The following is a 14,572-nucleotide window of genomic DNA, read 5'->3' as shown; positions in this document are numbered from 1 at the left end:
CTTCCATTGAAGGTTATGAGATAGATCAGCTATATAATGCCTTAATACAGAAACATGAAATACATTATGAATTCTATGCAGGTGAGGTGGCAGGGCAAGACGATAGGCAACAGGTCCAACTCTTTCCATGACTTTAAATGGTCCAATAAATCGGGGTGACAACTTTGTCCCTTTTCCGAATCGAATAGTACTTTTATTTGGTTTGATGCAGATGAAGACCTAATCCCCTACTTCATACCTTCTATCAATTCGGTGAGCATCAGCATAACTCTTTTGCCTATCCTGTGCTTCCTTTAATCGTTGTCTAATTTAGCTTACCTGTGCTTCCATTTCATGGATTAATTCGGGTCCTATTATCACTCGATCTTCTAACCTATCCCAACTTAACGGTGTTCTGCAAGGTCCGCCGTATAAAGCTTCAAATGGAGGCATTCCAATTGAACTGTGGTAACTGTTGTTGTATGCGAATTCAACCAAAGGTAAGTACTTTTCCCAGTGTGGTTGCTAATCCATCACATACATTTGCAACATGTCTTCAAGTACTTGATTTACTCTTTCAGTTTGCCCATCAGTCTCAAGATGGTAAGCAGTGCTTAAATTTAGCTGAGTACCTAAGGTTGTTTGCATGCAAGTCCAGAATATAGAAGTGAATCGCAAATCTCTATCGGATATAATCTTTTTAGGTACTACATGAAATCTGATAATTTCATTTATGAATAATCGAGCTACGTCAGCAACATCGTAAGTATCTCTTACGGGAATGAAATGGGCGCTTTTTGTTAATTTATCCACCACTACCAAAATGGCAATGTGTCTTTGAGAAGTAAGAGGTAGTCCAGTGATAAAATCCATAGAAATGGTCTCCCATTTAGACATAGGAATGTCGTGGGGTTGTAAGAGGCCCGCTGGGTGACAATGATCTGCCTTTACTTGCTGACATTCCAAACATTTTGCAACAAATTGAGTGATATCGCGCTTCATACCTGACCAAAAGAAGAGTTTCTTGGTATCCGCATACATTTTCCCTACTCCAGGATGAACACAATATACTGCTCTGTGGGCTTCCCCAAGAATGGTATCTCGAAGATCTTTATCATCAGGAATATACATTCTTCCATGGAATCGTAAGATTCCATCGTTTTCTAGATCATATCCTTCAAATTTAGATTCTTTTGCCCTTTTATCCTCAAGACTTGCTCTCACCTTTAAATACCAGCTGTCTTTTATAAGATGATCCAGTACTCGTTGTCTTAAGTCTACTCTAATGGGTATGAGAGAAAATATCCGAGGTCTCCTGCTTAAAGCATCTGCTACTACATTTTCTTTTCCCTTAATGTATGATATTCCGAAGTCATATTCACTTAGGAATTCACTCCGTCGCCTTTGCTTGGCATTTAAGTCTCTTTGGGTGAACAAATATTGTAGACTTTGATGGTCGCTTTTAAGTGTAAAACTTCGTCCCACTAGATAGTGTCTCCAAATCCTTAAAGCTAGCACTACAGCGGCTAATTCTAAATCGTGAGTAGCATAGAGTTCTTCATGAGGTTTTAACTTTCTGAAAGCATATGCTACCACTCCTCTATCCTGCATCAACACTGCACCCAGCCCTTGTTTGGATGCATCAGTACATACCGTAAAATCTTTTTCCATGTCTGGGACTCTTAGAATTGGTGCACTAGTGAGTAGTTTTTTGAGTTCAGAGAATGCTTTATTACATTCCTCGGTCCATTCATACTTAACACCTTTACGTTGAGGGGTTGTAGTTGGCTTTGTGATTTTGGAGAATCCCTCCACAAATCTTCGGTAATAACCGGATAAACCCATAAAGCTTCGTATCTCACTTGCATTTTTCAGTATTGGCCAATCCATGATCGCTTTTACCTTCTCAGGATCTACTGAAATCCCTTCACCTGATATGATGTGACCTAAATAATGAATCATTTCCTGAAAGAATGAACACTTGGATAGTTTTCCATACAACTGACGTTCCCTAAGGCAAGACAATACTATCCGCAAATGATCTTCATGCTCTTTCTTATTCTTGGAATAGATGAGAATATCATCTAGAAAGACTTGCACAAATTGATCAAGATATTTACGGAAAACACTGTTCATAAGATTCATGAATACGGCTAGCGCATTTGTTAACCCAAATGGTACCACAGTAAATTCATAATGTCCAAAACGTGTCCGGAATGCGGTCTTGGAAATATCATTTTCAGAAATCCTTAACTGATGATAGCCTGATCGAAGATCAATTTTTGAAAAGACATCAGCTCCTTTCATTTGATCGAAAAAATCTTCGATTCGAGGCATAGGGTATTGATTCTTTACTGTAGCTCAATTCAAGTCTCGATAATCTATGCATAATCTTAAAGATCCATCTTTCTTCTTCACAAAAATTACAGGAGCGCCCCAAGGTGATGTACTGGGCCGAATATGCCCTATATCCAGTAGTTCCTTCAATTGAATTTGCAGTTCCTGAAGTTCTGGAGCTGTCATTCTATAAGGTGTTTTAGAGATTGGTTGGGTACCTGGTTTTAATTCAATAGTGAGATCTAGCTCTTTTACCGGAGGTAATCCTGGTAACTCTTTTGGAAATACATCCGGGAATTCGGCTAACACCGGATATTGTCCTAAGGATGGTCCTTTTCCTTCGCTTACCTCTTGAATTACATAAGCCTGACAACCTTTCCTTAAACAATGCTTCATTTTCATCGCTAAAACGTAGCGCAAAGATACTTTCCTCTTGATTCCTTGAATTTGAATTACTTCTCCATCATCATTCATACCTAGAATTCTTTTCCCATAACAGTCTACCCAAGCTTGGTGAGCTTCTAGCCAATCCATACCTATGATAAGATCATATGTTCATAAGGCTGTGACATAAACTTTTAGTTTAGTCGTACAGACCCCTAGATCGATTTTGCATTGATCCACACTCAAGCCCACGGTTTGGAGTTCTCTTGAGGCCATTTCCACTTGATGGAAATCATTTTGTCTACGCGCTGCCAGCCCACATTTGTTTAATGCATATGACGAAATGAAACTATTTGTGGCACCAGTATCAAATAAGATTTTGAGTTTATACCATTGATAGTACCTGAGGATTCCACTATAGTGGATTGATGTGTTGCTTGGTCGTGGTCGACTACTGCATGAATTCTATGATTACCTCGACTGTTTGATATCGGTTCCTTTCCAGTCCAATGCAATATATTCAACGAATCTTCTGGGCAGTCACGTTGAAAATGCGGTCCCCCACATCCCCAACAATTAAGCTGCACTGATCCTCTTGAGTCAGGGCGTGAATTCCTAGAGAACGAGCTTCGTCCTCTCGTGTTGATTCCCCTCGAATTTCTTCCTCCACTAGCGGTCCCTCGAGATGCCCATGGACTGGTGTTGGATGATTCCACAGCTATAGTGTTTACTGCCATGGGAGCTCTTCCCCTCGAATTTCTTCCTCCACTAGCGGTCCCTCGAGATGCCCATGGACTGGTGTTGGATGATTCCACGGCTATAGTGTTTACTGCCATGGGAGCTCTTGTCCCTATATTTCTTGGGGTAAACCTGTTACCATAAGGTGGCCTCGAGCTACCTCCTCTAAAGAAGTTCCGGGGAGTCTTTCCTGGAAATCCTGATTGTAAAGGCCCTGCTAGCCCCATATCGTTTTTGATTCCTAGGTGTTGTTCTGCATAACGACCACATTCAACCGCCTAAGCTACTGATGACGATTTCCACATGCTTACCAAGGCTCTGATGCGAGGGTTTAACCCAAATATGAAGCGTTCAGCTTGACGTTCATCAGAGTCTAAGTAGTGAATGTATTTTACAAGCTCCACAAACCTTAGCTCGTACTCTTCCACTGTTTTATTTCCTTTAATTAATGTATGAAAGGCTCTGGCTTGCTGTTGTTAAAAGTATGGAGGTAAATACTTTACGCGGAACCTTTCTTCAAATAGTTTCCAAGGGACATTATCCGATGTAAGGTGCAGCTGCTTTTCCAGATTTCCCCACCAAATCAAGGCACTTTCCTTTAGTTGAAACACGGCAATTTTTGTTTTTGCCGAAGAAGAATATTCTCTTAACCTAAAGCAGCTGTTCATTCCTTCTAACCATGCTTCAGCACGTTCACCTGCTCGACCCCCTGAGAATTCTGGGAGTCTAATTTTCTGAAGCTCCCTAGAAATGTCTTCTTTCGATCTTCTGGGCTCAAAATTATTTGGTCCTGCTGAACTGGTGGCTACATGCTAAAATTCCTCTTTGGTTTTAGCCTTAGTTGATTCCTTTAATGTCTCTAATAAGGCTTCCAAAGAGTTCATTATCACAGTTAACTCCGGCGCTGGGGCGTTTGATGTTGATAATGGTCTTGGTGGTGACGATGGTGATGGGGATGATGATGGCAACGGTGGCGGTGGCGGCATTAATGGTGGTGATGCTACCTGATCACATCGTCGTCGCTCATACGTCCTTACCATTGTAATGATTCGTGAACACATAATAAAATTCTATAAAAAAATTGAGGTAGACAACCGAATTTAACGCATAATTTTCTTTTGCGACTTCACATTCATAAATGGGTATGGTTTTGTTATTTTTATCCGCTAGGCGGATCTTACTGGTACCGAGGTCAAGGAGGGTGGTCTCGCGACCTCCTTAGCCTAATGCAGGGTATTCTATCCTAATATGAAATAATGCAGAAGTGTATGCTTTATTAATGCCTAGGGTAGATCATCCAAAATTAATTACTAAGTAACATTCACAAAATTAACTATTTTAAATATTAAATATCTCGTTATAATGAACATTGTCAACACACCTATCACGCCTCAAACTATTACCTCCACAGACGGACACACATAGTTATAATGTTGAATATGTTATGTTGAGGTATACTATCAGAATATCAATCATAACTTATAAATTATTATTATTATTATTATTTATTTATTTTATTTTATTTTTTTTATAAAAGAATTTTAAATTATTTTCATAAAAGAAATTTAAATTATTTAAGAAGAAAAAAAAAACTCACCCTTAAAACTTCTAACTTAGAAATTATCATAAAGACCTATCAAGTACCAATTAATTTTTAACATTCAAGCCTTTTATCTCAATGGACCTTCCAACTTACTATGGAAAATTTAATTTTAGAAGTACATTGTAAGTGGCATCGTACAAGGCAAAAAGGGACAATTATAAATTATTTGGTGGAGGGTTATAATAAATGGTGGATATAACCAACGTATGGGAAAATATATTATGGTTATACCAAATAACATTTTAAACATAGCACAAAACTATATGGTATTTTTAAACGTATATGGTATATTAATCATATACGGCATACTAAACATATCACAAAATTTATATAGTTGTAATCAACGCACGGATGGGAGGTAATATATGGTGTGTTTTAAACCAAAAAAAAAACGTTTGATATAATGCATATGGTGGAACGGAACTATATAACATATATCGGAGTATGCCCACGGTTACGGGTTAATAAATAACAGTTTTACAATTAAATGGCCACCGTATATAACCATGGAAATGGCGCACCATATATGGGTTCCGCACCGCAGTGTATATACCCCACCGATTACGCATATATATATCCGTGTGCTGTCATGTCTCATTGGTGGTGAGTTGCATTGACATGAGGGCAGCTCGAGGTTAAACCCCCATAGCTTCGAGGTTTGCCACGCTGTTACAACGACATATCTATGTGTTGTATATCCGCCGAAACATTACCCACATGGTATAACATATATGTAACCACCAAACCCTGGAGCGTCGGCGTACATACAGTCCTTAACCTCTGTAACTAATGAACGAGTGTGGTGTGCGGGTAGGCGGCCACGTATGTGGACCCTTCAAAATAATAATAAAAAAACGCAGATCCAGAATCGATAATGCAATTAGCTTATGGTGTGTATTAATAACCATTCTATTGGGTTATTTTGGAACACATCTGTTTATTTATCAGTTCAAACCGCTTGACAGGTGGAGGCATAGCACCACAGGTCCATGCATCGGGAGACACCGGAGAGCAGGCCACCGCTTAGTCGATACGGTGACTAGGTTTCTTTTATCAAGAATACGACCACACTTCTCTCCATTCTTCTCTAAAAGAGGCAGCGTGTTGGCAGCAGCAGTCGACTATCAACATTTTGTGACCAGATGCTTGACTCAATGATAAATGATGAGAGTAATTTCGATTTTCAGCAAGTATTGTAAAGCTAATAAGACAAGAGGATTCAATGATGTGGCTACTGCCGAGGCGGTTCTGATTTTGTACCGAGTTCCTATGTCATTCTTTAATTTATACACAGAACCCTACAATCTAATTTCCCCCAAGGATTTTGCATTGGAACTGAACACTGCACGCACGACCTGGCCTGCTGACAAATTCCGTTTCGACAATGGCCGTCAATTGATACAGGGTTTTTAAATACTGTCCAGGTTCGGTTGCCTTGTCAGTTATCTCTTTAACGAGATCCAGATACGAATAAGGGCATTTTGGATTTATCTAAGGTTTACATTTTCTTTTAAAATTGGGGCCGAATTCACAGTATTTGGTTCGCAACTGCAGACTGCACAGTACAACACTTGCACTGGTCGTGGTTTCTCCGTAATTTCTTCTTCTACTCTGACTAACATAACCCTTCTTTGCCGAATTTGAACTTCCAAAGACAAGGAAGAGGTTTTAATAATAGCAGGTAAGCCAGAGATCTGAGGCGCAATGGTAGCGCATCTGACTCCAGATCAGAGGGTTGCGGTTCAATACTCAGTTCTGCCTCTGTGATATGACCGAAATGAAGGTAAATTAATAGCAGAAGCTGAGAGACAATTAAAACATGGGGATAACCTTACGTACACAGAGTCAAGGACAAATAATTTCTTGCCTCTGGCGACATTCCAACAGAAAATTTAACAGATAAAATTCAACAGAGAGTTACATAATGCGTAGGGCTGGTAAGGTCGAAAGGGTTTGAACAAACGCTCTAATACCATGTGTAATAACCAAAAGTGGAAAACAGGCACCGTAAAAATTTTGATTTTGTACTTACCTGAACTGCTATCTGAGCACAGGTTCCATAAGCATAAATACAACATATAGGGCCGAGGTATTGAAAGAGTATACTACCATTTAAACATAAAGCAATGTATGGTGTATTATTGTTAGAGGAAATGTTGAGTACAAGATATGTTCCCCAAATGTTGTTGCATACCATGTTTTGATCTAGGTATTTCAACAATATATATATAAAAGAGCCAGTGTTTTACAACCAGGCCGAGTCAACTCGGAAACGGCCGGGTCAAACCGAGCCATTAAAAAAATTTGCGACCAGGGCAGCAAACCGGCTCGGTTGACCGAGTCAACTATGACTCGGCCTAGTCATCCAATGACCAGGCCGAGTCATAGTTGACTCGGTCAACCAGGCCGAGTCCGTATTGACCAGGCAGAGTCAATGAAAACCGGCTGGGCAGGCATAAAAGACATAAAAAAATTCATTTTTTTGGTATTTTTCAAATGTTTAATGGAGTTTAAGGATTCCAAACTGTTTAATGCAGTTTAAGTCACATATGTTTTAATATGGAATCGAAATCCGCCATATATCTATTATCACTGTTGACTATTCAAGTGTGAAGGGAGCTGAGTTTTGCTGTATGTGTTTCCTCATTCCACAATTATTTCAGATCGTGTCCATTGTTGGAGTGACATGGTTATGCACTGATTTTCTGAGCTGAAGAGTGAAAGGGCTGATATCACTATCATTGTTGAAGATACCAGTGGTCAATCCCTTTGAAATAAGCCCAGGTTCTTCATATCTGTTTAATGTACAGATCTTATTACAGCTAGTAAATCTGATATCTAGATTCTATATATCAGTCTAGACTCTATATATAAGGTATCGTCCAAATTACAATTGAAATGTCAAACGATGCCCTGGATGAGGGCCTACTCTTGCACTCAACAGAATACCTAAGAGACTCAAAGTTACAAAACAAATTAATGCAAAAACGACCTAAACAGTACTATGCTGCTGGTTATAAGGCCTAAAATCTGCAGTTAATATAACTTTTCCTCAAGCCCTACTACACATGTCCGAGCCCTAAACACTTTACTTGAGTCTTGACTCTTCAGTGCAAATGAGTATCCACAGTCAAGCATAAGTCCTGTAGTTCATTGTTAGTGGATGTCGAGTTCTTTGGAGCAGGTCTGTAATAAAATTCTGGGTGTGCAATTGAAAAGGAATCCCAACCGAATCACAAGGGAAAAAGGAAGAGAACAGATCTTAAGGATAAAAATTTAAAATAACCCTAGACTCAAGGTAAAACAACACCAACGGATCAAAAATACAATAAAGTTCTGAAATTATACTCAAAGAATTACCCAAACAAATTCCATTGGAAATTTGGAACACACAAAGGAATACAAATTGAAACCCTTACCTTGACACCTAGAGCTACTGTATATTTTTTTCACTGTTCTGATGATGATGATCCAGACTCCAGAGATTGGTCGAGATGATCTTGGCTCCTCTCGCAGTAGCTACTAGCCAGTAGTAGTGTAGCTGCTAGCAGTGCTGCAGTAGTACTAGTATTGGAGTCTGGTCACCATCACAGTTTACTTTTGTTGTAGAGGCCATTTCTAGCCTCCTTGGTTATTTGTATTTTGTTTTGAGTCTTTGATCATGTATGACAGTTGACTATGTATTGCCATTGGGTACCATTTTGATATAATGGATTGGTTCATGAGCCTACTTTGATCATATGTTGTCTTCCATCTATATTATAATGCTGTGTGTTTGGACTTTGGAAACATGAATGAAAATCTTTAAAATTATGTTTAAAATATTTAAAATTATGTTTTTTTATAAAAAAAATAAATATTTAATGTATTTTTTACAACGACCGAGTCATTGAAATCGACTAGGCCGAGTCATTACCGAGTCGGAGTCGGAGTCGGAGTCGATCCTCGGCCGAGTCGGAGTCCGAGTCGGAGTCGTAAAACACTGAAAAGAGCACAACAAACAACATTATTGTTAAAAGGAATGAATTGAGGTCTATCTTTAATATTGACTATCCGCATGGTGCATTTTGTTACCAAGTAAGTAATAACCCAACTAGTTGTTACTGGAACAAAAACATACAAATCAATGACTGTTTAAGACATAAGGAATCATATCGGTCGAACCATTACATATACTGGAACGTAGGGTTTGACAGCTTAGGAATCGTCTAGTAGACCAAGTTGAGGGTCAATGGGACAAGTATAGTCCTAGATCGACTACTAGGGAAGATACGGAAATCAGATGTCAAAAATACCCCAACATGTGTCAATTTTGAAGAACTTTAAACCATGTTTTTTATATATTTACTTTACTTAAAATCAGAAACTCAGAACCATTTTAGAATGACCATATATAAACATGAACTTTTATGACATGATATCTGTTTAATTCCGCTAGTACATGGATACCAAGACGGAATATGTTATTGATCTTACTCAATTATAGTTATCAGGGTAAAGTTCAAATATTTGAGTAATTTTGCTGCTGATGAAAATTAAGATATTATAATTTTGTTTCATTTATGATTGATGAGATAGAAATCAAAGAATGATTACATTTTAATATGAAAGCTAATGATATGAATAGAATATGGCAAAGTATGTTATACTGTAATTGACATGTGTGAATTATACATAAGCTATTTGTTTTTGAATATGTTAATGCACATTTTATAAATGCATGGACAAAAGTTTATGACTGCAGATAATATCCGTTACCAAAATGACCACGTGATGACAAAAACCTCAGAACAATTAAGGCTCAAAGAGATTCCATGATAGGGTGTTAACCCTGATTCTACTGGGAGGGGAGGAGGTGTTGCCCACCGTTTATCCTCCGAATCCTGGAGTCATGGGAGGAATGTGCGAGTCATGCTCCCCTAGACGTGTGATGATGACTGCCGGATGTCTACTAAGGTTCAGGTCGGTATAGCCGACGCTATCATCCTTGGAGTTTATGAATGGTTAGGTCAGTATAACTGACGCCATGACATACTCCAGTAGAGGACGGATAGGATGGGAGCGGAAGAGATTAGGAAGGATAGGATGATTATAGAATAACTGAAAATCAACTGAGACAGAACATGGATATTATAGTTGTAAAATATTAAAAAAAATAAAGAAAACAAATTCAACTTATACAATAAAGACCTATATACTCATAATAATCATTAATATATTTTATAAACCCTAACTTCGGGACGAAGTTTTCGGAAGGAGGGATGTATGTAATGACCCACTAATAGTAAAGTAATATTTATGGAATTAAATAAAATTAATTAAATTAAAAATTAAATAAATTAAAATTAATAAATAAACTTTAATTCAAAATTAAGATATGCAGATAAGATCAAATCAGGTTTGATTTATAAAAAAAAATCGACACGTATAATAATTGAGACACGATGATGGAGGAGGTCGGTAATGGAAATTTATAAGAAGGAAGCAACGGTTGGAGGCAGGGGGGGAGGAAGGAGGAGGAGAAAAACTGATACACAGAGTTTGTTGATGATGATCAGGAAGTTTATGATCAGGAAGACCTAACTTGTTTTGAGGTTCCTGGGCACGGGGGAAACAGTGGGCTACGCTTGAGAAGTTTACTGGACTGAGTAGCAAGGTTTGCTCAGTTTGGCTGGGTGGTTTCGATCTTTTGGTAACTGAAGCAAGAGCAATTGAGGCTTCACCGACCATAAGACTACAGGTAAGTACTTTCATTGATTCTGTTCTATTAATTAAATTTATAAAATTTATGAAATTTATTACAGGATCATGATATGTAATTCTGAAAACTTCATTGTCTCTGCATCTATTCTTTTCTTATTCTCTTTATAAGGAAAAGTCATTAAAATAGTTCATAGTTACTTCATCTGGTATCAGAGCCGGTTCAACTTTCGGACCTGTTAAGTTTGTTAAGGATTTAAATTTATCGAACTAAGGTGGTGCTAAAGCCAATTTAAATCATGCATCCAGTAATAAATTTGACAGTACTCATTGTCTGTTAGGACTTTAGCTAGATGAACTTTCATATACAACCTCCCTCTTCTGCAAAAACGTTAGGCAACCAGAACTGTAAGCTATTAATGACAAAGTAATCCAGATTTTCAGAAAAGGAAATCAGTAAACATCAGAATTTTCAAATAAATTTTGTCTCTACAAATCCGGAAGGTAGCAAAACCTCTCAAAGCCCACTTTGTGGAACAAAAGTTGCAAAACTCATAGTAGTTCCGCTATATATATATATATATATATATATATATATATATATATATATATATAGTTGCAACTAACAGTTTAATAAAAACAAAGGTTTCTTTATCAAAATCGTGCATTTGCTTCTCTGAATCTTTATTGCAAAGATATAAACTGTCCAACAGCCCATTACCCAATCATCTCAACAAGCTGGCCACCACCAAACTGATGTTTTGCAATCAACTAGCCAATCTGTTCAACAATCACAGCAGTCTACTGGGCAGTCAGTTCCCCTGTTTGCTTTTGATCAGTATCAGCAGCTTGTTTGCAGGCAGCAGTAGTCAATGCAACATTCTGTTATACAACAACAACAGGTCACATATCAACAGTAAGTTCTGCATTCACAGCATCAACATATGGGAAAACAAATTAATGTTCCAAATAAACAGCTGGAACATGATATGCAACAAATTTTTCAGCATCCAAATTCTGGTAATAAACATGAAACAATGCAAGCTTCACAAGCATTATTATAGTCAGAAAGCCAGGAATCCCAACATCAATTGCAAAATCCCCAACAACATCATTTCCATTTGCAGTCTGAACCCCAACAATTGCAGCAAGAGTCATTGTTGCAACAACCGCATTCAAACGATCACCAGGTGCAACACAGGCTTCAAACATCAAATAGCTTGTTACAGCAGCAGAACACACCTGAACAGTATTATCAGCCTTCACAGAAAAGAGGGCTTCAGAATGTTTCTTCAACTTCTATTGATTTATCTGGTCAAACTGAACAGCGAACAATTGGTGCTGAGGACCAGCTAGAGATGATATATCAGAAGCTACAAAGCTTAAAGGAGACATATCTACCTAAAATAAAAGAAGCAAAGAACTTTCTTATAGAGAATTCTCAAAAGCCTTTGCGACCTGAGCAGTTGGAAAAGGTCAATCAGTTTTCAAAAAAAAAACTACAACAAATTGAGGCATGTCTTCATGCAACAAAGGGGGGTCTTCCACAAGGGTTCGATGAAGACAAAATACGTCAGCTTGAGAAGCATATAATATTATCTTTAAATGGTTTGAGGACACGAAAGCCTGTTGCACAGCAACATGAAGAACAACGGCAACTTCAATTACAAAGTAGCAATAGAGCGCAATCTGTGCAACAAGCATCGTCTCAGTTTCAGTTTCAGCAATTAGACAAGAATGTTATTCAACAACAACAGGTCATATCACAGGCTTCTTTGTTGCCAATACAACATCAGTCTGCACCTATATTACCGCAATCAAGATCAATAACATTGCAACAAAACAGGATAAATTCACTACCACCAAATAGCAGTGCATTCCAACAACAAAAGCAGACCCTTGTGTCCAAATTTTCTGAGGAGCAATGACTTCCATTAACCTTAACGTAAAACCGAAGACTAGTCACATGTATGCTTCATTGGTTCACCTAGTTAACGTGGGAAATGCCAAAACAACAAAGCCACCGACGCCAAGTTGCAGAGCTCGGCCAACTGAAATGTGCATTGCATTCTCAGGTGTTGGCTCGATATGCCGTCTCTAAACGATCATTGACACAATCGCTCGGATTACGCCCATCATAGCAGCCTCTCATAGGGTTCCTGTGTGACGCTAGTATACATATTAACTGCAAAAGATATGACTGAAATGCGTAAAAATCAGAAAGTGATAAAAATCAAAAATTGATGGATTCTCAAGCTTAAAGATAAAACACGAGGACAGGTCTATAACCGACACCCGCTCTGTTAATCAGCCGCGTGCTAGTATATGGCGTAAGTTGTACAGTTTAATGACACGTCAGGGTATAAGCCAACGTGTAATTGAAACAATGAACCAACAGGCCTTTAATTTCATCGTCTTTCGATATCGAAAAATAAAAAAATAAAATAAGATATATAATATAATGGAAATGACACTGTCAATGACAAGTTTACAAGCGAGTAGTGGTGGCCTCCTTGGTCGTGCACGTGCGCTAGCGACATGTTGAAGTTATATACAAAAGTCCCATATGTATGGTGTAATAAAAATGTCAATGTGTATGCTGTCTCTATATCAACCCATGGGAACCGTGATATACATTCACACTTTTATTAAATTAATTTTAGATGAGATATGAATTTCGCTAAAGTTCTTTCACTGAATTTAAATGGGGAAGCATTAGCCGGAAGAACTTATTTAGAATGTAGTAGCTAGGTGGAAGCGTTGGAAGCGTTGATTTAGTTTTGATTCGCTCGGCGGTAGCTGCGTGGAAGTCCTGTGCACGCGGATAAAGTGAAAATATGCCTTGCCGCTAATACTTGCATGCAAAGGCCTCCATCCTGCAATCAAGCTTAGCAATTAAATTAAAAAAAAAATTGCCTTCAGTATAGGATGGTTCCTGAAAAGCGACTTTAAAAGACAGTGGTTGAACGGAGAAAATATGTAGACGACAACGCCTACGGCCAGATTGCCTCTGCCCATTTGCTAATGGAACTAAAATCTTTGGAAATCCGCGATCTTTCATCAAGTTTTCAACGTTTTACTTTCTCTAAAGTACGACGAAGACAGGGACATCACAACAATAGTGTTGACGGAAACGCCAAAAATACAAAAGTATGTTTAAGCAAGCTCAGCGACTATTAATCATGAGCTTGCTTAAACATACTTTTGTATTTTTGGCGTTTCCGTCAGCAGTATTGTTGTGATGTCCCTGCCTTCGTCGTACTGTAGAGAAAGTAAAACATTGAAAACTTGATGAAAGATCGTGGATTTCCAAAGATTTTAGTTCCTTTAGCAAACGGGCAGAGGCAATCTGGCCGTAGGCATTGTCGTCTACATATTTTCTCCGTTCAACCAATGTCTTTTAAAGTCGCTTTTCAGGAACCAGCCTATATTGAAGACAATTTTTTTTTTTAAATTTAATTGCTAAGCTTGATTGTAGGATGGAGGCCTTTGCGTGCAAGTATCAGCGGCAAGCCGTATTTTCACTTTATCCGCGTGCACAGGACTTCGTTCAAGGGCTACTCCACAGTTTTACACACAGCTACCGCCGAGCGAATCAAAACTAAATCAACGCTTCCACCTAGCTACTACATTCTAAATAAGTTCTTCCGGCTAATGCTTCCCCATTTAAATTCAGTGAAAGAACTTTAGCGAAATTCATATCTCATCTAAAATTAATTTAATAAAAGTGTGAATGTATATCACGGTTCCCATGGGTTGATATAGAGACAGCATACACATTGACATTTTTATTACACCATACATATGGGACTATTGTATATAACTTCAACA

General features: G+C 38.2%; 1 protein-coding gene across 5 annotated transcripts in view; it reads right to left on the bottom strand.

Annotated features, from left to right (window-relative positions):
* Nucleotides 1-14,572, bottom strand: part of LOC149248243 (SNF1-related protein kinase regulatory subunit gamma-1-like) — a 156,103-nt gene that overhangs the window by 59,161 nt on the left and 82,370 nt on the right. For 3 of the 5 annotated variants that reach the window (XM_089458381.1, XM_089458378.1, XM_089458382.1), the window contains one exon: nt 8,958-9,023. The exons of the other annotated variants lie outside the window; for them this stretch is intronic. In XM_089458381.1, coding sequence (XP_089314507.1) covers nt 8,958-9,023 — 66 coding nt within the window. The remainder of the gene's footprint in view (nt 1-8,957; nt 9,024-14,572) is intronic. 5 annotated transcript variants of the gene reach the window in all.

The sequence above is a fragment of the Pinus tabuliformis genome, chromosome 7, assembly GCF_031772625.1.
Source record: "Pinus tabuliformis cultivar Carrire ecotype Pingquan chromosome 7, CPIR1, whole genome shotgun sequence".
Taxonomy (NCBI): Eukaryota; Viridiplantae; Streptophyta; class Pinopsida; order Pinales; family Pinaceae; genus Pinus; species Pinus tabuliformis.
This window is presented reverse-complemented; position numbering and strand designations above follow the sequence as displayed.